We start from the raw sequence: 26883 nt of genomic DNA on the forward strand, positions 1-26883 counted from the left end.
CAGACAAGTCTTCAATGTGATAGGGTAGCCACTCAAACAATAGAAGGCCTAGAATCAGTAGAACATGACTTGAAATAATAAATGAATGATTACTTTGGATTTATTTCTTATTTACTAGGCTACGTGCTTGAATTGGTGCTTCATATTTAGTAGTATATTATCTACGTTTCTAGAGTAGATACATCCAGTCCATTGACTGATGGCTAAACATCCAGTGAGGTATGGCCTTGCAGGAACAGAGGGGGCAAGAGGGCGAGACATCAGTATGTAGGCAGAAGGAGATTGAGAGATACAGAGATAAGGAGAGAGAGAATTATTAATGGCAGCTCCGGGTTCATAACCGAGAAGCATCAAGACAGACTGATAATCACGTTAGCTGGGGAGTTGGGGTTTAAAAGGAGGAAGGTGGGATGGAATAAACCTCTACTGAAGAACGAGGAAACCCTACCTAGGGTCCAAATCTGGGCCTCTGGGCTACCGTGTCCCATCCACCCTCTACCAGGCACAATCACGTCCACCCGTGAGAAGCAAACCTTTGCTCCTCCAACCCTGGTGACACTGGCATGTCACAGAAACGCCCGCGTGTTTCACCGCAAAAACATGCAGCCACATTCTGTGTAGGAAGACAGCATTGGTGGTGGTCCTGTTTCAACATTCCATGGTTTATCCAAATTGCTGACCCTTCTAAATCTTTCAAAGGACACGAAAACTAGTAATCAAGAATCCTGATAGGCTTTTTAAAAAAGGGATTTAATTAGAAACATCCATCAAAAGCCATGTGGATAAAAATGAGAAAAAAAAAAAAGGCGTGAAATCTGTTTTGCATTATAAACTTTGAAGCTTTCTATTCAAACCAATTTTCTTTAAGTAAAAACTTAATGGCGTCACCAAAGCCATGTTGATACAGAGATTCCATTTTCCTCTTGCTTGGTGGAAAAAGGGCTTGGTTCAGCCTCACCAAGTTAGCCACAGACAGCTAGAACAGAAAGACAAATTGAAGCTATGAGACATTACAGTACAGGGACATGTAACCCGAGATTTCTTATCACAGGTACAATTAGGGGCTTAAAAAGTCTGTAGGAGAAAAATCCAACTTGAAAGGTTAACTTCACCCACAGGCTAGATGAGGGTCTTCTCGGTCTTGATGCTTGTGCTTGGGGACACATACTTGTGTGTTGTGGGGGCTGTCTGCGCATCACGGGATGTTGGGCACCAGTCCTGACCTCTACCCCCTGGATGCCAGGAGTGCCTAGCAGATGTGAGAAGCAAACGTGTCCAGGCATTGCCAGTGTCTCCTACGTGTAATATCACCTCGGGGTGAGAACGATTAGACGAGGTTAAGGAAGTCAATATGTACGTTCTTCAGCCGAGTTTTCCTCCAATACTTTGTGACACTTAATTATCACCATGTTTTTAAACCAATAAACGATCTAATTTAAACTTGCCCTGAAATTCTCCCACTAGTTTACTGACCTGAACAAGTGAAGAGAGAGAACTTTTCACAAACGGACAGTAAATGGTGACAGGTCTGCATACTCACGTCCGTATGCATAACATGTATTGGAAACTAGTAAAAAACCATATTACCGAGAACACGCAGTGTGTACGTAACATTATCAACGAGCTTCCACCATTTTGGAAGCGTGTGGAAGTTCTTAGGCAGGTGACTTCAAATATCACTGGACACATCACTCACCATCATGTCCTGTTTGGCGACATTAACGTACACATTCAACTGCCCTTTGTCCTGCGGGGAGATGTCCAGTCGTCCACTGAAGGGTGAGATGGTCACCGTCCGGCCGACAGGGAGGATGGGAAGGCCGTTGGTGAGGCCTCCATCCACCCACTTCTGTGGAAAGAAACAGCCCGTGTCGGCACATGTCCATGAGACACGTCCCACGTGGAGCAGATAAACACAGATTTTTCAACAGGACTCCTTCCTTGTAATATCATCGAAGCCTCTTCTATGCGCTTCAATTACTGTTTATGGGGACTAATCTGATGGGTGATTTTTTAAATCTTTCTACACAGATCATTTACCCATAGAATGAGAAGCTGACAGAAATCAGGAAACCTCTCCAATTGTTTAAAAACTTTCAGGGGCGCCTGGGTGGCTCAGTCGGTTAAGCGGCCGACTTCGGCTCAGGTCACGATCTCGCGGTCCGTGAGTTCGAGCCCCGCGTCAGGCTCTGGGCTGATGGCGCAGAGCCTGGAGCCTGCTTCCGATTCTGTGTCTCCCTCTCTCTCTGACCCTCCGCCATTCATGCTCTGTCTCTCTCTGTCTCAAAAAATAAATAAACATTAAAAAAAAATTTATATAAAAAAAAATATTCCCTGGAACACTAACATGTTTTTCCAAACCGACAGTGCAAAAACTTTTAGGATGTTGCTGAAAACTAAGACCTTCTCGGTCCGAATCACTGACTTGATATCCAGATTCCCGTCAAGCCTAAACTGTCCGGTCGCCAGGCCAGTTACCACTTACTGTTGACTGTGTTGGTGACTGCACCGCCTATCTGTGTGAAACGTCTAAGTCACGAAGAAATAGACGTGGGAGAATTATGGTAATAGTTACATACAAATACGTAGTAACAGTATTCCACGACGGTCTTTCCCACAAATATGTCAGTAATGAAAGAATTAATAATCCATATCCCATGCAAAATGCTCAGTAGACTAGAATAATTCAATGTTAAATTTTCTCTAGATAATACACAGTCAAAATATTGCCTGAATTCGAATTCAGACAAGAAAAAAGAAAAAAAAAAACACCCTACAGCTTGTCTTGTGATGTGCATACCATCAGTTCTAGAGATGATCTTCTTCTGTTATTATGACCAATTAGGCCATTGCCAATGCTAATGCTATCACTTAAAAAACCAAACCAGACAACTTGTTAGCTCAGACCTCCTCTTGAAAATGCTCATGCTTGTTCCAAATTGATGTCAAGAATTGTGAAAACGTGGCGTTTTCTGAGGATGCACACTCAGAGGCCAGATATGCTGACTGAAGATTCCTGAGTAAGAAATACAAGTCTGACCTTCAATATGTTTCTGTTCTTCATTCATTTATTCAGCGGCTAATGACTATCTACCATAAACAGGGTACTAAAAACAGGTCTTAGAAGAGGAAGCCAGGAGACCTACAAGAACTTTAAAAAAGTTAGGGAAGGGGCTCCTGGGTGGCTCATCCAGTTAAGAGTCCGACTTTGGCTCAGGTCATGATCTCATGGTTTGTGAGTTCAAACCCTGCATTAGGCTCTGTGCTGACGGCGTGGAGCCCAGCCCACTTGGGATTCTCTCCCTCTCTTTCTCTCTAAATAAATTAACAAGCAAACAAACAAACAAACAACTTTTAAAAAAATTAGGGAAGGGGCTCCTGGGTGGCTCATCCAGTTAAGAGTCCGACTTTGGCTCAGGTCATGATCTCATGGTTCGTGAGTTCAAACCCTGCATTAGGCTCTGTGCTGACAGTGTGGAGCCTGCTTGGGATTCTCTCCCTCTCTTTCTCTCTAAATAAATAACTTTTTAAAAAATTAGGGAAGGGGCTCCTGGGTGGCTCATTCTGTTAAGAGTCCGACTTTGGCTCAGGTCATGATCTCATGGTTCGTGAGTTCAAACCCTGCATTAGGCTCTGTGCTGACAGTGTGGAGCCTGCTTGGGATTCTCTCCCTCTCTTTCTCTCTAAATAAATAACTTTTAAAAAAAATTAGGGAAGGGGCTCCTGGGTGGCTCATCCAGTTAAGAGTCTGACTTTGGCTCAGGTCATGATCTCATGCTTCGTGAGTTCAAACCTTGCATTAGGCTCTGTGCTGACAGTGTGGAGCCTGCTTGGGATTCTCTCCCTCTCTTTCTCTCTAAATAAATAACTTTTTAAAAAATTAGGGAAGGGGCTCCTGGGTGGCTCATTCTGTTAAGAGTCCGACTTTGGCTCAGGTCATGATCTCATGGTTCGTGAGTTCAAACCCTGCATTAGGCTCTGTGCTGACAGTGTGGAGCCTGCTTGGGATTCTCTCCCTCTCTTTCTCTCTAAATAAATAACTTTTAAAAAAAATTAGGGAAGGGGCTCCTGGGTGGCTCATTCTGTTAACAGTCTGACTTTGGCTCAGGTCATGATCTCATGCTTCGTGAGTTCAAACCCTGCATTAGGCTCTGTGCTGACAGTGTGGAGCCTGCTTGGGATTCTCTCCCTCTCTTTCTCTCTAAATAAATAACTTTTTAAAAAATTAGGGAAGGGGCTCCTGGGTGGCTCATTCTGTTAAGAGTCCGACTTTGGCTCAGGTCATGATCTCATGGTTCGTGAGTTCAAACCCTGCATTAGGCTCTGTGCTGACAGTGTGGAGCCTGCTTGGGATTCTCTCCCTCTCTTTCTCTCTAAATAAACAAATAACTTTTAAAAAAAATTAGGGAAGGGGAGCCTGGGTGGCTCAGTCGGTTAAGTGTCCGACTTGGGCTCAGGTCACGATCTCAAGGTCCGTGAGCTTGAACCCCCGCGTCGGGCTCTGTGCCGATAGCTCAGAGCCTGGAGTCTGCTTCGGATTCTGTGTCTCCCTCTCTCTCTGTCTCTCTTCCTCTCATGCTCTGTCTCTTTCTCTGTGTCAAAAAAATAAATAAATAAACATTAAAAAAATAAAAAAAATTAAAAAACATTAGGAAAAGGAAACAGACATCAGACTATGTCAAAGAACTACTAGACAGGTTAGGAAGGAATTATACTGTCTATTAAGTTAATCTTCTGCCTTACGAAAGTATGAAACTTATTTTTTTTTAAATTTTTTTTAATGCTTATTTTTGAGAGAGAGAGAGAGAGCGAGAACGCACAAGTGGGCCACATGGTATACTCACCAGGCCACACCACCACAGGGCACTGCTCTGCCCCCTGCTGCTGCTGTCACCTCAGTCACTTCAGAAAAACCACCAAATCCCGCCAACCAATCAAGACCTGACTTCCACAAAAACACTAAAACCTAGAACAGGAGACGTGTTTTCAGCATGATGGGATTTTTTTCTGTAAGTTAAGTCATAGGAAAAGCTCACACCCACTGGCAAATGCTGCATTTAAATCAAAGTTTGTGTTTGGCTGAAAATGCAAAGATTCCAGCAAGCAAGCTGGCCTACGAATCCTACAGAAACTGTGGGAGGCTCTCAGGCTGAAAGAGCATCTGTGATGAGCACGGAAGGAGTCCAGAATGTTGGTAAGTGTGTGCATACGTGCACAAGGTCTCCGAGGGTTCTGTCACTCACCGTGTGCTCAGGACCCCCTCTTTGTGGACAGCAGTAAAGCACAACGGAAACCTGATGCTTTCAGGAGACCTTAAAATTAAGTAAGTGTCACATGTCTACTTTGCACAGACACGGGTAATGGGCAACAAACTAGGCAGACTGGGGCAGGAGACACGGCAGAGACACAAACACTGGAGATCATCCTGGGAAAGGTGCCCACTCACTAGCTAGGTGACCTCTGTGAAGTCAAATGCACATCTCTGACCCTCCCTTTCTCCTTGTCTGCAAAATACAGCGCAGTCATCCCATGACAGGTGAGGGGGTTCTGTTGCAGCCAAGAGAAAACGATAACAGCATGAGTTGTACTGCTTTTTCCATTACAAGGAAAATGGAGAGTGGACTGGTAAAGGTGGCCTCCCCAAGTCGTTCAGGGCACGTCTTTCCAGCTCACTCTGCGGCCATCTCCATGGTGGGATTGGTGACCTCATGATGCAGAATGGCTGCTGCAGTTTCAGTCATCACAGCTAGGTTCTGGGCAGCAGGAAGTAAAGAAAGGTATACAAGCTCCCTTCCTGTAAGTCCCACAGTAATCCAGCTTATAGCTCACCAGCCAGCACTTAAATGGGAGCCTCACCTAGCTACAATGGAAGTCTGGAAATGTCCAGCCAACCACTCTGATTCTGTCATAAGGAAGGAGAGGAAAGTTCACGGTGGAAGAAAGCTAGAAGCCTCTATCACCTGCACCTCATTCATAATACCTTTACTAGTATTTGTACAGGAAACTGTTTAGCATAGCGTTAGAGCATCCTTGGCTTCTGGGGCTCAGCTCTATTGTAACTTTTTTTTAAAATTTATTTTATTTTGGGAGAGAGAGACAGAGAGAGAGAGAGAGAGAGAGAGAGAGAGAGAGAGAGAGAGAGAATGCCAAGCAGGCCCTGCACTGTCAGCACAGAGCCTGATGTGGGGCTCAAACTCACGAAGCGTGAGATCATGAGCCGAAACCAAGAGTCTGGCACTTAACTGCCTGAGCCACCAGGTGCCCCAGCTCTTGTAACCTTGCTTCCACCCTCCCTTTCTGAAATTCCCACCTCCTTTCTAGCACATGCTACATCTACATCCTCCCTGCTCAATTGCTACCTCTTAATTATTGATCACATTGGCAATTCTGGGGACTCTTGACTCCCCAACCCCCCTTTCATAACATGTCATCTCTAAGACACCTTAGAGGTTTTTTTTGCCCATTTCTATCATTATTGTATATTCTATGTTTAGCCATTTCTATCATTATTATATATTACACAATCATACTTTGAAGTAAAATCATTACATTTCAGATCATTATAAAGTTAGTTTATAAGATAACATTGATTTTGGTACCATCTTAATAAAAATTTATAGCTAAAAATAAATGTTAACTTTTACTCCTATCCTATAATAGGAGGGAAAATGCTATTGAACTTAAAGTAATTACAATAAAGTACAGTACCTCTCAAATCTTTAGATGGCAACATAGCTCACACTCCTTGGGCACTAAATACCTGATAGGTCTGAGAGAAAGTACCAACAGTAGGGGAAAAAAAAAAACAAACAAACCCAACGCTGCTTTCCCTGAACTGATGTTTAAATTATTTTATGTTGCTCTTAAAAAAAAAAAAAGATCAGTGTATATTTAGTTTCTAAACAGTCACAAAGAGGGTTTTAGCATTCTGTTTGGACTATATGCCTATGGCTATAAACAGAGCTGAACTGAACTGTCCTTCTTAGGCTCTGCAACTTTGCATCTACACGGCTTTTCCGGTTACTTAACATCTCTGTGCCTCTCTCTCCCCCCGTGTGTCCCTTTAGACAACGGTCCTGGGGCAGACCAATTTGGGCCCAGAAGTGTACAGGAAGCACGGCAAAGGCCTGGAAAGACCAAGAATGCTCAAAGCAAGAAAATCAGGAGGGCTTGTGAGATCACAAAAATCGATGCCTTTGTTGTGAGATCACCAATTCCTTGAGTAGAGGTACTGTGCACAGGGCCCTCGAAGTCCCTGAGTGAGTGAATGAATGAATGACAGATATTAAACATTTTTCATGTACTCACTTAGGAGTAAGTGCATATGATGTATATATATACTAAATAAAACAAATGGCATTTATTCATCTGTGAATATGTGCCTGATCTTGGCTATGTGTTAAATAGATACTATATTGCATTATACAATATGTATCTCTAGTATGTGTTAAATAGATGCTGTATTTGATTATAAATACATATCTGTGGTATATGTTAAATAGTGTATTTGATTATAAAATGCATATTTCTGGTATGTGTTAAATAGATATTCTATTTGATTATAAATATATATCTAGTATATTTTAAATAGATGCTTATATTTGATTGTAAATATGTATCTCTGGTATGTGTTAAGTAGATACTGTATTGGATGATAAAATGTATTGCTCTGGTATGGGTTAAATAGATACTATATTTGATTACAAATACGTATCTCTGGTGTGTGCGAAGTAGATACTGTATTTGATTATAAAATGCATAACTCTGGTATGTGTGAAATAGATACTGTCTTTGATTTTAAAATGCCTATCTCTGGTATGTGCTAAGTAGATAATTTATTTGATAAAATGTGTAACTGTGGTATGTTTGAAATAGATACTGTCTTTGATTTTAAAATGCCTATCTCTGGTGTGTGCTAAGTAGTTAGTGTATTTGCTTATAAATACGGATCTCTGGCATGTGTTAGAGAGACAGTGTATCTGTTCTACAGGGTGCGCCTGTATGCAGGAGCCAGAGAGGGTAGGTAGGATAATGAACCTTTACTGCAGCGGCTGCAGAAGGCAGAGAGGAGCTGGCCCACAGCCCCGCCTGAGAGCAGATGGCAGGTATTAGCTCACCTTTCCCTCCCTCCCTTTCTCTCTCCCTCCCTCCTGCCTGGAGTTGGGGGGGGGGGGGCCCAGGGGAACAGAGCAGTCCTGGATTGCAGGGGACATGCAGGGCCAGGGCCGGGGAGGGGCTTGCTGCCTGGCGGGGGGGGGGGGGGGGGGTGGGGTGGGGGGGGGCTCCTGTGGGGGTTGGGGAAGGGGAAGGAGTGGGTGCTGGTGGGGGGGGGGTGGTCACATGCAGAGCCCTGAGGCTTTTCCCAGCTGGCAGCTCAGCTCTGCCTGAAGGGGCTGTAAGTAGGAGTTTACTGTTTTAAAAATTCTTCTAGTCTTTTTTTTTTCTTTTAACAAAAGGGACAAAATTTATAACCAGATGGAAAAAGGGGCATCCCCATCATTCTGAGTGTTGAGGTCTTGCTGCCATGCCTCCCGTACTTGATTTCTTTTCTGTTAAAAACAAAATTATTTACAAAAAAAAAAAAAATCATATAAACTGATTTGGAATCACCAGCATAATGATAAAATTGGATCCTTGAAAGGAAACGTATTAATCCAGGGAATCCTGATGATTCATCAGTTACAAGAAGGTTACCTGCCCGTTGTACTCCACTGGTTTCAGGCCCGCGTAAATGGGCAGGAAGCTGCTAGCCAGGAGAACCTGGAGGAGGAAACAGAGAAACAGCCCGCAAGTGTAAGCGTTCACACACAAAACACACTTGATGTATTAGTAAAACATGTTACGTTTTTCCAAAAATAACAATGTTCACTGTAAAAGATTAAGTTCTATACATTTCTTTTTTTTTTTTAATTTTTTTTAACGTTTATTTATTTTTGAGACAGAGAGAGACAGAGCATGAACGGGGGAGGGGCAGAGAGAGAGGGAGACACAGCATCGGAAACAGGCTCCAGGCTCTGAGCGGTCAGCACAGAGCCCGACGCGGGGCTCGAACTCACGGACCGTGAGATCATGACCTGAGCCAAAGTTGGACACTTAACCGACTGAGCCACCCAGGCGCCCCAGTTCTATATATTTCAACTGCACAGCACACACGGTTAAGGAGAAGGTGACACTTCTACTGTCTGAAAAGACCATGAACACAGAGGTGTGATTCCATGTTCTGTGACTCAACTGACTTCACCTGAGTAAAATCGCTATTTTAATTGTAGACGACCAGGTCATTAGCAAATTTAACTTCCAGGGAAGTCTACATTCGTGAGCACGTACAGGCTGCAAATAAATTATTCATGACGCTCTGTCATATGCTATAAAAATCATTTCTCAGGTTGCACTGTGGAGGGCGCCTTGCTGGCTCAGTCTGTGGAGCGTGTGGCTTGATCTTCGGGTCTTGAGTTCAAGCCCCATGTTGGGGGTAGACTTTACTTGAAAAAGATAAAAATAAGGTTGCACTCTTATTTTTCAGAGGAGCAAACCCTCTGGTTATTACAGAGGAGACCAGCCTGCACCTTGGGAGGATTCTAATTTGTCCCCACGATGTTGCTAACGGGAGCAACACATTTCATGTGCTAGCAACATGGTCTGCATATATAATGCGACGGCAGCAGCTTGGGACAGCAGGTACGCGTTATCTTCTATTGAAAAAGGCGAAAAAGGTCGCCATTTAGAATATTACCATTTCTTCCAACAGAACTTGGGCATTGGGAGCTTTTCTGACATTTACATGTTTCTTTTCTTTTCTCTAGTGCAGTCTCCAAATCACTACTGTTCTGTTTGGAAAGACACAGCAGTAGATACTGAATATTTAAGCTAGAATCTTTCAACTAGTAACTGTTTCTTGTCAAGGATTTCATGAGATTTGGCAGGGGTGGGGTGGGCGTATATTATTCAGAAATGGATTACGGCCCCACAACTGATTTGCAAATCGCCTACTTAGAATTATTTACAACTCGCAGAGCATTTTTCCCCAGAGAAACAATAGTGTAGGTATGTTTTCTGAGGTCAGCTCTCCAAGGCCAATATGTCTATTCTGAACTGTGAGTAACGACAGATCCAGTCACCAGCAACTGCACTTTCTGTAGGAGGCGTCCTCTGTGGGGTGTAACCTGGCTGGACCGCTTTTGTTTCTGCGTCGTGTACCTGGAAGTTGGCACTGGCTTCTCTGTGCAGTGGTCCCAACTCTTACCAAGGCTCGTGGCTCCTCGCTGCTGAAAAGTGCTGAAGGGACAGGGTCTGTGCCTCCTGCATGGTCGGTCAGGCCTTCTCGGGCCTTCTCACACCCCACAAATGCCTGTTTTACCTCCCCGACCCCACGGCAGGAATGCAGATGAGCACCCTTGATGGGGTTCAGTGGGACAAGCAAGGATTCGCCCATGTTGTTGGGGACGTGTCGAGCACAAGGGCTGAGGTTCTAACAGTCCCCATGGCAACGGGCTCCTGACAGGTGGCCCGGAAACATCTGGGGCGTCAGGTGTGAGTAGTAGAACAGCACAAACCAAGACTCTAGCAGGAAAGAAGGAAAGGACTGACACGCATCCCATATCACTCTTGTTCCAGGCTGGTGCCGGGTGCCCGAACCAGCGACGTCATTTTTGTGCCCAGTGAAAAATGAAAACACAGGTATTAAGAAATGCAAGATGTCGGGGTGCCTGGGTGTCTCAGTCAGTTAAACATCCAACTATTCATTTCTGCTCAGGTCATGATCTCATGGTTTGTGAGATTGAGGCCCACATTGGGCTCTGTGCTGACAGCATGGAGCTTGCTTAGGATTCTCTCTCTCTCTCTCTCTCTCTCTCTCTCTCTCCACCTCCCCTGCTTACATGCACACTCTCAAAATCAATAAATAAAGTTAAAAAAAAAGAATTGCAAAATGTTGACGACAGATCATCAAACCAAAGTACAATGGCAATCTTGCATGAGATTTGTCAACCATCTACAAACAAGACTGTAGGCATGCCTGTCCTTAGCATCCCTCTTCTATTTTTGATGTTTATTTATTTTGAGAGAGAGGGAGAAAGCGAGCAGGGGAGGGGGAAAGAGAGAGGGAAAAAGAGAATCCCAAGCAGGCTCTGCGCTGTCAGCACACAGCCCAACTTAGTGCTTGATCCCATGAACCGTGAGATCATGAGCTGAGCTGAAATCAAGAGTCGCTTAACTGGCTGAGCTGCCCAGGTGCTCCCGCGTTCCTCCTCAAATGTGTGGCTTGATAGAATGGTGAGCTGTGACGCTAGACAAACCTGTTATACAAAGAGGAAACCAGGAGTGAATATCATCTCGGGTGATTTGTGGGGCATTACTCCATAAGCCAGTGGGGGATGACAGCTCAGAGCCAACCTTCTCGGCCCCACGACAACAGCACTTGGGTGTTTTCCAGAGAAAGGCTGTGCACGGTTTCCATTGTCACTGCATTCACCCTAAATGAATTTGGCTCTATCATCAATTGGCTACTCTTTAAAAAAAAAAAAAAAGAAAAAAAAAAAACAATTACAGGCCCTAGGTATGTTTTGTAGACACGCTGTGGCTATTTAATGAAGTAATTTGGCAAAAAGCAACATGGTGATGTAGTAATCACTGAAACGCTCTGGGGATAGCAGACATATTGTGAAATTACAGTACTTAAGAGTCTTTAAAGAACCAAAGACACTATGTAAATATAACGATTTATTTCATTATGCTGCATAAATAATCATATGTGCCCTGCAAAAAAAAAAAAAAATCACCACCATTAGAATCAGAATGATGTGTTTTCCCTCCCCCCTGTCCATGTCAGAGTATAATGTAAAGTTCACAAGTTAATGCTTGAAAGTGTTTTCGGTGTTTGGTTGAAAAATGCTATTCAATTACTTTCCTACAGATAAGAAGAGTACGAATCTTCCTAAATGCTATGAGGACTGCAGTGAACTAGAAAATACCTGTCAGTCCTCCAAATCAATGTATTTATTCTGACATAACTCACTTTCCCTGCATGTGGGCTGCTGGTTTGCATATCGGACCAAGTTCAGTGGGAAAATTAGCTTCCACAGTGGAGAACGAAGTGGTCTATCTTATTCGTGGTCTGTTTGCCGCCATTTTATTGCAAGCAAATGGAACGTTTGAAGGAAAGAGGCGAAGACTCACACTCTGAGGCCATGTAATAGGACACAGTAGGTCTAAACATGTCCATACAGCGTGTCTTACCTCATTGTTTTCCCAGTGAAATTTTTCTCACCAATAAAGCTCCACCCACATACAGTAGAGCTTCTCAGTGAAGGGAAGAGTGTCTTTGTTTCCTGGGGACATTTAGCGATGTCTGGAGACAGTTTTATTTCTCACAATTGTGTGTGTGGTGGTGGGGGGATGGTTACTACTGGCATCTAGTGGGTAGAGTCAAGGGATGCTTCGACACACCTATTAGTGCACAGGCCAGCCCCCACCACAGACAAGTATCAGACCCCAAATGTCAATAGCGTTGTGGCTGACACACGGATGTAATATCTGGGTCTTGCCATCCATGGCCCATCACAGGACTCAGTACTTTAAACAGTGCACAGAGGTCAGAACGTTGATTTGCTTTTTTGTCTCATTCTTACTAAATACACAATGATAAAAATAAAAGCTAGTGACATCCTCTAGCAATGCACAAAGCATCGCCAAGTGCATATTCAATGCACGCTCTGACTAGCTCTTTTCATTTTACATGTTATAGAAAAGGGGTGTTTAGAAAATTATGTGGCCTGGCTTCCTTCGAGAATGAATTCCCAACAAGTTTCATTTATGCCTAAAGTTTGCTGTGGAGTTTAATGAGGAGCTGGCTATTTATTCAGAACCTGCTGGTGTAGTTGAAATTCAAAGACACGGTCAAATTTATCTTCCCAGGCTTCCCAGGATAATGAACAATCTTACATCAGGCCTTCGTTCACCTTCACTAGGCGAAATGTGCGAAGATCTTGCCGTAAGAGCATTCTCGCTAAGCGTGCGGCAACACGGGACTTCAGCACGATGGAGAGAGGGTGGTTCTTCGCAAGCGGGGCACGGTTCTGCACGAAAGCCTTCCTGGGACTATCGATCCACGAGCATTCACTTGGGTCAAATGACCAGCTCAGACTACCTGCGTCCACCAGCTTTACAACGTGAAGAATTCAGCGCTTGGTCCTAATGCACACAAGCGGCCACCACCAGCACGCCATGGCACAGTTAACTTCACAATCATGTCTGCTCGGCTGAGGAAGTGACCTAGGACTTTCTTAGAAACAAAGGATTTACCTCCCTTGTCACACTTTGCTGAGGGCTGATATTAAGATGTGCTTGCATTTCCTGGCTGCATGTTTCCTTGTGAAGAAAGATAGCCCAGAATTCCCGGGATAATGTGTAACGGGGCCCGCTAGTAAAGGAATCGCTAAGGACCTATGGCACACGGGACAAGAGCCTGGAGAGCAAGGGCCCCTGAGTTGGTAAGTGCCCCCACACACATGACTGCAGCTGGTCTGCATAGCAATTTGTGGGGTAGGTGGGAGTGTGCATTCCAACTGACAGAGAAGCTAAGGCACTGAGAAGTCAGTGGTCCCACCCGCACTCCGCCGAAGACGAGGGCTAGGCTTTCCATCACCAAGGTACCAAATGCCTTTGCAGAAACTGACCTCAACGTGGTGTTGATCTCCTCAACACATCCGGCCCACAGAAATGATCAGTGGAATTCATCCTCCAAGGATACATTTTTATCTGCCCCCATAATTCATCCCCAAAAAGGGTGAGGCACCCCAAATGGATGTCCCTGGTTGATGAGAACAAGGGAGGTGTTTGGGGGAGGGGGCCCCTCGGGGCTCTGGTTTCACTGTATAAAGGGATCCTCCCTCTGGGGCCCATCTCCTACTGGTCTGGTAGCACACTTCACAAGTGCCTCCCTGTCTCTGCTCAGTCACTACTAGGGGGAGGGGCATACTCAGCACAAATGAGTTCTGCACAAAATAACACCTGCAGACCACACGTGTGACTTATAGTGGTATACAAACATTGGGGGGAAACCCCAACACGGAGTGTCTTAGTCAACTCTGGCTGCTGTACGAAATACCATAAATTGGGGGACTTCTAAACAATACACGTTTATCACAGTTCTGGGGAGCACAAAGTCCAAGAACAGGGCACCAGCAGGTCTGGTGTCTGGTGAGAGCCCACTTCCTGGTTCATGGACAGCCATCTTCTCACTGTGTCCTCATGTGGCCGAAGGGGCCAGGGTGCTCTTTGGGGTCACTTTATGAGGGCACTGTTCTCATTCATGAGGATTCGGACCTCATAACCTAATCACCCCCAAAGGCCCCACCTGCTAATATCATCTCATGGGAGTTAGGTTCAACGTGAATTGTGGTGACAGAAACATTCAAGACCTAGCATTTCACCCCTGGCTCCCCCAAATTCATGTCCTTCCTGCATGCGAAATATGTTCATCCCCTCCCCGTACCCAAAAAAGTCTTAAGTTGTTCTGGCATCCACTCCCAAGTTTAAAGCTCAAAGCCTCACACAAATAGCATCTAACTCAACTCTGGGTGGGACCTGAAGTACCGTTCATCCTGAGGCAATCTGCTGTCCAGCTGAGAACCTATTAGATCAGTCAGGTTATGCGTTTCCCCAAAATGTGGTGAGAAGGCACAGCAGAGAAGGTCCCCTTCCAAAGGGAGAAATAGGAAGGCAAGAAGAAGCATTCAGAGCAAGTCTGAAACCCAAGGGGGCAAGTGTCACTAGACTTGAAGGCTGGAGGGTAGTCCTCCGTGGCTTGATGTTGTGCCTTAGGAGCCCATGGGGGCAGGGTCCTGCCCCTGAAGCTTTGCTGGGCAGGGCTTGGGCCCCACCTCTGTGCTGGCTCTGCGCCTCAGTCTCCCGCCAGAGGCTCCCTGGGGCTGGAACCCTCTGCCCACTGCGCTCTGTCTGGGATCTCCATGGTGGGCCCTCTCCCATGGCTCTAAGGCAGGGAGGACTGGCCTGTGAGAGGTGAGGGTGCGTCTACACTTGCCCTTATTCTCTGGGCTTCTGATGAGACGGGCAGGCCTCCTGTGACCTCTCTGAGATGCCTCAGGGGTCATACTTCCATTGTCTTGGGACAATAGTCCTGGCTTCTCTTTACAAGGCTGACAACAGCCTCATCAGATGACTGGTTTAGCCACCTCTTTCAGTTCTGTTCCCAAGAGGCTGTCATTCTTTCCAATAAGGACAGGCTGAGAAAGTCCCAAAGTTTTAAGTTCTACCTTGCCTTTGATAAGCAATTCCATCTTTCAGTCATTTCTCTCTTCTTGCATTTTACATAAGCAGTCAAGAGAAACCAGACTGCTCCTTCAACGCTCTGCTTGGAATGAGGACTCATCAAGTATTCATTTCCATCACTTCCAAGTTCAACCTTGCAGAAAACGCTGGGACAAGAACACGGCTCAGGCAGGTTCTTTGCTCCCTCATAGCAAGGAGGGCCTTGCTCCTACAGCGTTTGAGGACATGTCCTTGTTTCTTTCCGAGACCTCATCAGAATGGCTGTGCCACGCACAGTCTTACCAATTCTGTTTCCAGCCCCGTAGGGATTCATTACGAATATGGCGGCTCTCTCTCCAGCTCTTCTCGTTCTTTTCCGCGTCCTCTTCAGAATCACCTCTAAAGGTCCATTCATGGCAACGGGGGCTCTTTCTAGCATGTACCTCTAGTGCCCCCCCAGCCTCCGTCTGCTACCCGGTTCCAAAGCTGCTTCCGAATGCGTAGATATGTGTTATGGAAGCGCCCCATTTTCCTGTGTTGGTCCATTTGGGAGCTACAGACCGGGTAGCTGATAGACAACAGACATCGATCTCCCACATTTCTGGTGGCCGGGACGTCCAAGATCAAGGTGGAGGCAGTGCGTGCTGAGAGCCTCTTTCTTGCTGTGTTCTCACGAGGCAGGGAGCATGACCAAGCTGTGCAGGCTCTCTTTTATCAGGGCACTGATCCCAGGTGGGAGGGTTCTACCTTCATCACCTGTTCACCTCCCAAAGGTCCACCTCCTGGCACTATCACGTCAGGGATTCAGCATTCACTGAACGGGAATGGGGGGGCTACAAACGTTCAGACCACAGCACTGAGTTAAATCACTGTGGACATAAGATGCAGAACACTATGGAAATCCAACGCTAAGGGAATCTTTGGACCACATAACTGGTTAACGGAGGTTCACAGAAAATAATCTATCAGCACAGATATCAAGTCAAAGAGTAATGTTTTATGGAACTAAAAGCGGACTTAACTAATGAAAGTTAAGCATGAGTCATCGCACAAAAGCACATTTATAAAACGAAGCTAATGGTAAAGAGGTGTAAAATTAAATGCCACAAGGTGGCAAAACTGGGTAGTAATGCATCTCCTGAGATGTTATAGATTTACGTGAGCACACTGTGCGTGAACACAGATGATAAGTAAGAAGTGAAAGCAATACGTAAGCAAAGGTGAATTGTACTCCCCAGAAAGAAGGCGGTGACACTTCAAATTTGACAACAGACTCATACGGACATGTTAACCGGTCACGTGTGTGGCTGAGTGCCTTATTTGTTTAACGTTTACTGAATTTTGGCTTTAACCAACATGCACACAGGGCTTTACTGCTGCAACACCCTCTTCCATGCTCCATTCCATGTGCTCTCCATGGGGACACAGATTGACTTCTCACCTCCATTCCACAGTTGGACAAACTGAGGCTCCAACATAATTAGCCCCAGAGGACACTGCCAGGAAATGGCAGACCGGGATAGAAACACTGGGAGATGCACATAAGACATGTAATACTCCAGGTGGGTCTGCGTGCGCCCACGCAGGCAACACTTTTACACAGGCACCCGCTCCGTAATGAGAACTGGCAGTCAGCTGGTGGATAATAAGGAGCCCAGCATTAACAACAACAACAACCACAACAGCAACAAACACCAAAAAAGCCCTAGTTGGTGAGGGTTTTAAATAGTTAATGATAAAATGGGTGGGAGATGCAACATGGTAGGGCGTCTGGGGGGGCTCAGTCGGGTAAGCGTGCAACTCTTATTTCAGCTCAGGTCGTGATCTCATGCTTTGTAGGATCAAGCCCCTCATCGGGCTCTGTGCTGACAGCACGGAGCCTGCTTGGCATCCCTCTCCCTCTCTCCCTGCCTCTGTCTCTCTCACAATAAGTAAATCAACCTAAAAACCCAGGAAGCAAACCCAAGGCTGTGTTCAGACCCAGGTATACAAGGCCCCCAGGAGACCAGCTGTGCACCGTGGGGCTGGTTCCCCTCCTGGCTTTGGGAGGCCTCGCGGCTCCCTGTCTCCCCATCTCCCCGTGAGGGAAGTGGAAAAGCTGTCTCTGAGCTTCCTTCTCTCCTTCCCCGCGTCTCTACGTGGTCAGAAGGGCCACCCTGCACGTGGCACTTCGCAGAGCATTCCAACCCTGGCCTCTTTGCTACCCAGACCACGTGAGCTGGTCACGTCCCCACCCAGAAGGGAGCGGGCTTTCTTCCCCCTCCACGAGTCTTCTCCTCTCCTCATGTAGTCTCTGCCAGTCATACTCCGGAACCAAATGTTTCCCAAGTATTCCAGGCACGGATATCAGACATTTCACAGTCACCGTCTACCATCAAGGAAATATCTATCCTTCCTATTTTCCGTTCTGAAAAAGGTTAGAGCGTTCAGCTGAACATTTAAAACGCTTCTCGTAGAACCTAGGATAAATGTTAATTATTCCATAATTCTCCTTACAAGATATTACACATTTGTGTCAACTGTTTCTCTTCTGTTCAATGAACTCAAGTAATTACACCAATTCTCTGAATAGTTATTATCCAAAACAAAGGAAATTGAAAAAAAAAAATCATGTTTACTTACTGCAATAGTTGCTGTTGCTACTGTAACAAATTACCACAAACTGAGAGCCTTAAAATAACACAAATCCGTCCTCATGCTGTCGAGTGATCGGCATCTCTCCTGGAGCTAAAAGTGAGCTGGGACTGGCCCGCACTCCTTCTGGGAGGCTGCAGGGGGAGTGTTCCCTGCTCATTCACATACTGGCAGAGTTCTGTTGCATAGGCTGCTGGACAGGAGTCCCCTTGTGCCTTGCTGGCTGTCGGAGGGGAGCGGCCACAGCGCCCTCTCTGTGTGTGCTCTATTTCCAAGAGGGCTCTAAGGCTCAGAAGGAGCAATGGTGCCTGGCATCCGGGAAAGATCTCCATCTGTAAGGACTCACAGACTTAGTTCGGATCCCCCCAGATAATCTGGGATCATCTCCCCATTTCTAGATCTTTACCTCAATTGTATTTATAAGATTCTTTTTGCCACGTGAGGTGACACATTCACAAGTGCTGGAGATTAGAGTGTGGACATCTTTGGGGGCCATTATTCAGCCAACCACACTGCCACATAAAAGGAATTGAGAGACAGGACGCTTGGGTGGCCGAGTCGGTTAAGCGTCTGACTCTTGATTTTGGCTTAGGTCATGGTCTCGTGGTTGGTGAGTTCGAGCCCCGTGTCAGGCTCTGCCTGCTTGGGATTCTGTCTCTCCCCTCTCTGCCCTCCTCCCGCTTGCACTCTCTCTCTCTCTCTCAAAATAAGTAAACTTAAGAAAATTAAAAAAAAAAAAAAAGAAGTAATTCAGAGGAGGATAATTTTATCCACCATATGATAATCTACACGTAATCATGTAGAATGTTGGAGACCTTGGCTGTATTCCCAGCAGGGCCATTGACCAACTAAGTTATTTTGTTTTTTAATTTTTTTTAATGTTTATTCATTTTTGAGAGAGAGACAGAGTGCGAGCAGCGGAGGAGCAGAGAGAGAGGGAGACACATAATCCAAAGGAGGCTCCGGGCTCTGAGCTGTCAGTACAGAGCCCAACACAGGGCTCGAACTTGGGAACGACGAGATCATGACGTGAGGTGAAGTCGGAAGCTTAACTGAATGAGCCACCCCGGTGCCCCAGCTAAGTTATTTTGTAAAGGTCACTCTACGTGGAGGATCCAGACTCTTTGTTCTTTCACCGTAAACGAGGCCACTGTGACAGATGCCTCTGCAGTTCGTTTACGTATTCATGCATAGTCACTCACTGAGCCGTGCCAGGTGCCGGGACTATGAGAGCGGAGAAAACAGAGCAGAGCTCTTGGCCATGCAGAGCTTACATTGTAGCGAAGAGAGACTGACAGTAAAAATGAAGTCATAAAGCAGGAAAATCCGCAGCGGGTGAACAGGGATAAAGAAGGTAGGACGGGAGACAGGAAACACCAGGGCTCTGCCAGTGAGGACAGGGTAGGCAAAGGACAGATGCAATGAGGAGGAAGTGACTGGAATGAAGTCCACCTGTTTTATGACACAGCGACTGCAGTCCTGCTCCCGTGCAAACCAGAAGAGGTCTTCTAACACACTGACAGCCTCCTGTATCTGTACTGGCATCAGCACGTTGTGACAATTCACGTGTGCACTGACCAGTTTCTCCCTTTATACTTTGCAAGTCTCCGTGAGATTATAGAAAAATGTCTTTTTCTAAGATACAAAGACTATTAATTTATAAGCGAGAGACTAGCACAGTCAGCACAGCAAGTAAAAATATTCTAATCTATTAAGTCACAAAGTAATTTCGCTTGTCAGTTCAACATTTCATTAGGTATTTCAAATTATATCATTCACCCAGTAAAACTCGAACAGTATGATTCGATAGTAAAAATCAATGCATTTATCATGTAATTCAGGCGGAACTTTTACCAGTCGCTCCAAATCCATTGCCCACTGCTGTAACCAAACACACATCCTCCATCATGTCATCCAGAGCTGGCCATGATTCCCACAAAGGGGGAAGGAAAGAAAAAAACTGCCCAGCTTCTGCAAGAAAAGTGCACTCTTTCCAATTTACAAATATTTGATGTATTACCTTACCAAGCACACTGTTATTTGCAACTTTAGCCAAAGTATTTCCCAGAGATAATAAATCCACCAGTGAGCAACTTTCCAATGCGTTTGCATAGAAAAGCATGAAAACAAAATGGGGGAATCCAATGGGACATGAGACTGAAAAGCCAAGAGACCTGGGGTCCAGAGGGCATTCCCACTGGCAGGTCATGCAAAATCTCTCCACCCCTTTCTCCTCCGTGAAAGAAGAGTAAAAGGGCAGTAATCACATCTGTCTTCCCTGATGTACAGGAGGCCTGGGAAGGACCGAATAAGGCAACGTGTGGATGAAGTCTTACGTGAACTGGAAGCTACCAGCTACGTCATTTCAAGGTACTGAGTACAGCTACCCTGCTCAGCTGCACCCAAGTGACGCTGTGTGACACTGTGACCAGTGTCAATCGATCCCCAAACACATGATTTGTTGAGTGCGCATCATCTATCAGGTGTGATATGAAACCTAGATCTACAGAACGTGGTGATGCTCACTGCTGGGAGAAGTATTTAAATCAGTACTCGCCGAATTCCTCAAACGTGAGATGCGGCTGTGTTACCTTAATAAGGTCCTCCCTGGAGGAAAACTTTGAGACCAGGTAATTTTGTCTGGTTTTCGTGTTGGTGACAGATACGTGCAGTCGGTTGTGGGCCAGCTCATGAGCATTGGCAGGGAGAATCAAGTCCATTCCGCTTCTAAAGAAGAAAAAGTGACTCGCGTCACTCACCTTGAATTATTGAACGCCTTGTAAATATTTTAGAAGAGAGGATTCTGTGCTGAGCCTGCCACGGTTTACACAGAGTGTCCTCCACCCTGCGTCTTCACAGGCTTTGGGGGAAATGTTCTATACACAGAGGTATACCTCAATCGGGCCATGAAATCATAGCCAGGTGTTAGTGCCCCAAAAGACTGCCTTCGGATTTCTTCGGCAAACTTGTAGGTAAACTCATTACATTCCTGGAAAAGAAAGTGAATAGGTGACCCTGTGATTTCCATGTAACAATAACGACAACAACTCCTTCTTTTTCCAGAATGCTGTGGCCATCACACAAGGAGCCCTGGACCCTACACCCTGTAAACCCAACCCTTAGAGTTTGGGGGCCCCTTTCCTTCACAGGTACGTGAATCCCCATTTGACCTGGCCCTCACCCATCGTTCTTAGTCCCCGGGCAGGCTCTGTGTTTTCCAAAATCCCATCTTTTTGTTTTTTGTTTTCCCCCTTCTTTTCTTTTCAAACGAGTTCAGATGGCTTCAGCCACATCTGGGGAATCCTTGAAGTCTCAATTCTGATGCTCACTTAGGACCCATTCTGCTACACGTTTTTCCAACACGACTGACCTCCTCTCCCATCCCAACTCTATGGCCTCTGGGAACAGTCTGACTGTGACAGTACTGATTATTAATGATACCGTGAACGACTGAGAGGGGAGTCATGATCGCTGCCGTTTGTGTTAAGAGTCCAGTATCGGGCATTGGTATTTGTTTGTAACAGTCTCTGAGGGGCGCGGACTTGGGGAGCGGGGTGTGCCTAATGTGCTGGTATCCATGGATGCAGTGTCTGTCAGCTCATGCTCACATAACCCTTCAAGATGGATATAATCACCCCACTTGACAGGTAAGAAGACTGAGGCTTGGAAAGATTAAGCTTCCTTCTCAATTTTTCAGCAAAAATCCTCCAGAGTCGGATTTGGAACCAGGTCTATCTTTCCTTTATTAATTCATACATTAACCAACCTAGATGGGGTCCGAGGCACTGGGACTCAGCCGGAACGAGATACAAAGATCCCTTGCCCTCATGAGACATAGCGGTGCCTCAGTGCGTGGGGCCCAGAGCACTGTGAGAGCGCCGTGAAGGCGTGAGAAGCAGAATGAAGCCTCTCATCCCCAAAGATGTCCACATTCTGGTCCCTGCACTGTGTGCATGTTTCCTCACGGAGCAAAGCAATCTTGCGGATGTGGTTAAAGGTTTTCAGATGGGACCTTATCCCGGATTGCCTAGGTGAGGCCAGTATAATCACAAGGATCCCTGTAAGTGAAAGAGGCTGTCAGGAGTATCAGCCTTAGAGAGATCTGAAGGTGCCGTGCTTAAGGTGAAAGAGTGAGGGAGGGGCTGTGACCCCAGAGATGCAGGCTGCTTCTAGAAACCGTAAAAGGCAAGGAAACCGATTCTCTTCTGGAGCCTCCCGAGGGAGCGCGGCCCTGCTGACGATCTGATTTTGTCCAGCGAGACCTTTCCAGAATCATGACCTCCAGAACTCGAAGGGAATAAATGTGTGCTGTTTTGAGCCACTAAAACATTTTATCGTAGCAGCAAGAAGAAAAATAACACAGTGAGCGTTAACCAGAGCCTCCCACAGCGTGTGACATGCGTAGGAGCTGGACAGGAGATGGGAATAGATGGGGAAGACAGAGACATCTGTGAGCACAGGCCAGCAAGGGACACTGACCTGAAGGTCATCATCAGTGAGCCGTGCGAGGACTAAGTCACCTGGGGCCTTGGGAAGCATGCTTAGAAATCTGGATCCTATGCTGAGTCAAAAGAGAGCCGGGAGTGGTGGGTGGGTGGGTGGGTGGGTGGGGGAAAGTCGAGGGAATGAGAGAATCAGAGTTGTGTTTGGGTAAAATCACCAGAAGTGCTGTGAGGTGGGTGGTCTGTCAGCAGTGGGAGTGGACACGGGCCGCCATCAGGAAGCCCCCGTAAGACGGCCCCCCAAGTGTGTGCTCCTTCCACTAAGCTGGATGGCCCACCTAACTTCCTTTTTTATGTTAATTTTAGTTACACACACCCCTGATCACAATGGAAACTTATTAAGGAATGGACTTTGTGTGCTAACACTGTGCCTGGCAAACTGTGAGGGCTGAGGAAAGGCTTGAAGCACTGAGCTCTTACATATCAACATCTAAATTTGCCTGCCACCTAAAATACACCCAGCATCAGGTGCTCCTCTTAATTATACATGCATACGCTCTGAACTGGATTAATTACTCACGTATTTGTCACAACACCACACAGCTCGAGGAACCGTCAGCAAGAGCTGAGCTAACACGGATGTGACTAAGTACAAAACAGTGTGCTAAAAAACTCAAAGCGATCCTACAGGTGGTGTATTTCAAGTGTTGAAAAGAAGAGAAATAAAATAACCTTAAACCACATGGCTGAAAATTTATGTGGAAAAAGGAGAAATGCGGATGCTCTAGGTTAATACACAGAATCATTCTCCACCTTCCAGTGTGAACACCCAATAAGTCTTACCCCTTTACCAACCTACCAACCAACCCAATCACAGCAACACAACTAGACGATAAGATGGGTTTCCAATTCATTGGAAAAACACAGAACAGGTAATCTAGCTTCAATATGATATCAAATCTCGAATCCAGATAAATCGTCACTATCTGATCACAGAATTTCAGGTAAGTGCCAGTATTATGGCAGAATTTCCAAATCACGTTAATTCTAAATCACACTTAATACATTTCTTTTTCTTAATGTTCGTTTTTGAGAGAGAGCGAAAGAGAGCGAGCAGGGGAGGTGCAGAGAGAGAGAGACACAGAGGGTTCAAAGCAGGCTGTGCGTGGACAGCACAGAGCCCGACACGGGGCTCAAACTCATGAACCGTGAGCTCATGACCTGAGCTGAAGGTGGACACTCAACAGACTGAGCCACCCAGGACCCCACAATTAAAACATTTCAAAATCTGAGGATTCAAAATCAAGCCCACTCAATTCCATAGCTGGGAGTTTGCCCCACCTACAGAAAAGACGGCACTAGGGAGGAGGAAACAATCTCTTAGTAGACCCCTGCCTCAAAAAGTTCTGGAATAGAACTACTTTGCAATCCAAACCATAGGATTCTGCCAACTTAGGGGGTGTTCACACCTTAGTTATATGTTCACTGCATATAACTGTAATGGAAGCTTATTTTCATTACTTCTGCATAAATCGCTTGAAATTCATGGCGTCTGACTGAGAATGAAAAACAAATAAAACCCCTGTATCATTCCACTTAATAGAAATTATTGGCCCGCGTTTTCATTTACACAACTGTTTGTCAATAGGAGCGAACAAAGCGTTATCGGCCACATGCTCAGGGCCTTGAAAACAGGCCCTGTGTTCTCATGATCAGATAAAACAAATATTGTTTGGTTGAAAGAAACCGAGCTGGAATCTTAAGACTAAATACTCAAGAGTAAAAAAAAAAAAAAAAAAAAAGGCATTTTGTTTCCTTGTCTGTCACCCCAAATAATCCTTCCCGTATGTAGAGCACAGATCCCTAATAATTAAATTTTTAAAGAAAAGTCTTAACCTTTTCTGTTACCCAGGCAAAGGATTATTTCTCTGTAGTTACCTTAGCACAGCTAACGTTCATCTCTGTGGTTCGGTCTTAATTTCCTGACAAGGAACACAGCCTAGTTACCACTTAATTACCTCTATTCTTTCTGGTGCTGTTAGTAGGACGGTAGCAACCAAGGATCCTGCAGAAGCCCCTGCAAAGGCCTTGACATCCTTCAGGAGCTTTCGGCCATGTCTGTAAAGTGCCGATGCTGCCCCCAAGTGGTAAATGCCCAGAAACCCGCATGCTGCAAAGGACAGGTTGATGTGCTTCATTCGAGCTGTGAAATTGACGAAACAAAAGACAAAAATGCTGTAAATTGGTATAGCTTATTCCACATGGCTTGAGTCTTAGGATAGTCATCATTCCAAGGCTTTCTTTAAATATATAATTCTCTGTGCTAAGCACAGTATTTTCAATTAAAGTCTAATTAAATACTCAAAATTTTCAGGAGAACTTTTTCCCCTTTCCCCTTGACTCAATATAGTTTTATTAATTAAAAACATGACAACATTCCATATTTATTCATCACATATATTATGCAATGTACAAGTACTCGGCAAGAAACATCAAATTACAACAGGCAAGGCTTTTTTTTCCTTTGACCTTTGTACTTTTGAGACAGGGCTGCTATAGTGAAAGGTAAAATCGGCCTATACTAGCAAATTCCTAAGGAAGGGTACATGTGTTCTTTGCAAATGCATCACTACATTTCAAAAGTCCTCATTCCCATTGCCCCACATTTCCATTGCAAGCATCCATATATTCAAAACAAAACAAAACCAAAAAAATACTGATGCCCACGACTATTCCATAAGGCAATGAGCGATTATTCATTAATGCCATATATTTCATCACCAAGTTTCTCAGGACAAACTAAGGTCATGACTGGCAAGGGCAACTGAAGGCTCCAAGGTATGTGAAGCGCACCCGTTCCTTTGATTGCTTGTGATAAAGTGAACGATAGAAGTATTCCGTGAAGGCTCAGTGCACCTGGCATCACCACGTGGATGAAATCAAGCAGCCACAACGCTGCTCACCTGGAGGACCCCCATTCTGCCCACCGCCCCCCCCCCCCCCCCACAACTCCGGGGCCTTCGAATGAGGCACCTGGCCTGGGCCTCGAATTTAGGAACCTGAGATCACCCTTGCGGGCGGGAGGAGGCTCAGCCTCACCGCAGTCGAGCCCTGGGGTTGGTTTACTATCTGCAAAGTGGAGTGGGGGCACTCCGTATCGGGGAGGCCTGCCAGCGCAGGCCCTGCTTCCGTCTGCTGCCAGGGGGCGGTGGCGTGGGGATCGCCGCCACACCAGACAGGGTTCTGGGGCCCAGCTCCGACCCACCCACCCGGGGGAGCGACCTCCAGGGGCTGGAGCCCGCCCCGCGCCCGCCCTGAGCTCCGCCCTACCAATGCAGGCCTGAGGCACTTCCACGTTGAGCGGCCCCCTTAACCGGAAGGCGGGGCCTGGCCGTCACTCAACAAGGCCCCGCCCATCGGGGCTGGCCCACGCTCGCGGCGCGCCTGCCCAGGAAGATCTCGTGAAGGGGTCGGGGCGGAGCTACGCGCGCGGCGCTCCGAAGCCGTCAGGCTGACGCACGTCTCCCCCCGCCTCCCCGCCTCCCGCGGCCCCGCCCACGCTATTTAAACCACTGGACTCAACATGGCGGCGCGCACTGGGACGCTTGACCCGGGCGTCCCCGGACGCGGGTAAGCGGCGACACTTTCGTCCCCAGTCCTGCTGTCTCCCATACCTAGCGATGCGTTGTAGTCCCTCTGCGCTTTTTAGCTGACCCCTCGCTTGCGAGCTCACTGACCCTGAACGACCCTCAGTCGCTACGCACCGGAAGTGCTTGGCCCTCTTCGCGGCTGTCTCCCGGAAGTGGTTTTCCTCCTTTTCTCCCCCTTCCCCTTTAGGGGAGGTCCTGCTGGCCCAAAGGGCGGGGTCCACGGGCGGCTTTGTGGTCGGACGCCTGGCTGCTCTTCAGCGCCCCTCTCTACTTGTTCCGTAAGCATTATTGGAAAGGCCGGACTGTGGCTTGGGGCAGCGTGCACAGCCTCAGGCTCCTTAGGCTTTGTGACCTTGCGCGGGTTGCCTCACCCCCGTGAACTTCTCCGCTGACAAACCTGCAAAGTGGGATGCTGACGTGCAAGCTGGTGCTAAACCGTAAAGCTCGTGCCCCTCCCGCACCGGCCTTCAATAGACGGCCTCTGTTTCGTTTGCTGGCTCCGGATAGTCTTGAGACCTGGTGGCCAAGCCCGCTGGCATCCCCTGTGAGCCAGCTTCTCTGTCTAATCTGAGAATAAGCGAGGCTGGAATTCCTGGAGGAAGGTTCTCCAGGTTCCCTTTGTCGAAGGACAGATTTACCGTGTCCGCAGCTACTATGGGAGAATCTGAAACACGTGCCAGTGTCTTGGCCCGAAAGTGAAGGCTGGGGGGGGGCTCCCCAAATGGCCTTCACGTTGGGCTTTTTCTTCCTCCGGCACTGGGGATGCCAGGACCTGAGCCCACAGCGCTAGCTGTAAGCCAGAGCCCCGGATGTGATGGGTGCGCAGATTTTGGTGTTCGTGCTCCTAAATAGCCTTCTGAGAGCGAGCGGGGGTCCTGAAGACACCCTAA

The 26883-nt window shown here is 46.5% G+C and overlaps 1 protein-coding gene and 1 long non-coding RNA gene across 12 annotated transcripts; one reads left to right on the top strand and one right to left on the bottom strand.

The window, feature by feature from the left end:
* Positions 1 to 641: 641 nt before the first annotated feature.
* Positions 642 to 26357, bottom strand: PNPLA4 (patatin like phospholipase domain containing 4). 11 transcript variants are annotated; one of them, XM_027050599.2, is made up of 8 exons: positions 26108 to 26265; positions 24362 to 24546; positions 20796 to 20890; positions 20493 to 20628; positions 11214 to 11294; positions 8695 to 8760; positions 1697 to 1849; positions 642 to 976 (listed from the first exon to the last, which is right to left on the bottom strand). In XM_027050599.2, exons 2-8 carry the CDS (start codon positions 24539 to 24541, stop codon positions 845 to 847), a joined length of 843 nt encoding a protein of 280 aa, XP_026906400.2. In that variant the 5' UTR covers positions 24542 to 24546; positions 26108 to 26265; the 3' UTR covers positions 642 to 844. The 11 variants fall into 11 exon arrangements, 10 of the variants coding, with proteins under 10 accessions (XP_026906400.2, XP_026906404.1, XP_026906403.1 ...); XM_027050603.2 differs by having other exon boundaries at positions 26018 to 26148; XM_027050602.2 differs by lacking the exon at positions 26108 to 26265 and adding an exon at positions 25674 to 25821.
* On the top strand, positions 6117 to 21351 carry LOC113596622 (uncharacterized). The gene is made up of 5 exons (XR_003417422.2): positions 6117 to 7228; positions 9524 to 9678; positions 12913 to 13487; positions 20191 to 20271; positions 20965 to 21351. It is a non-coding gene; the product is annotated as an uncharacterized LOC113596622 (long non-coding RNA).
* Positions 26358 to 26883: the final 526 nt, after the last annotated feature.

The sequence above is a fragment of the Acinonyx jubatus genome, chromosome X (assembly GCF_027475565.1).
Source record: "Acinonyx jubatus isolate Ajub_Pintada_27869175 chromosome X, VMU_Ajub_asm_v1.0, whole genome shotgun sequence".
Lineage (NCBI taxonomy): Eukaryota > Metazoa > Chordata > Mammalia > Carnivora > Felidae > Acinonyx > Acinonyx jubatus.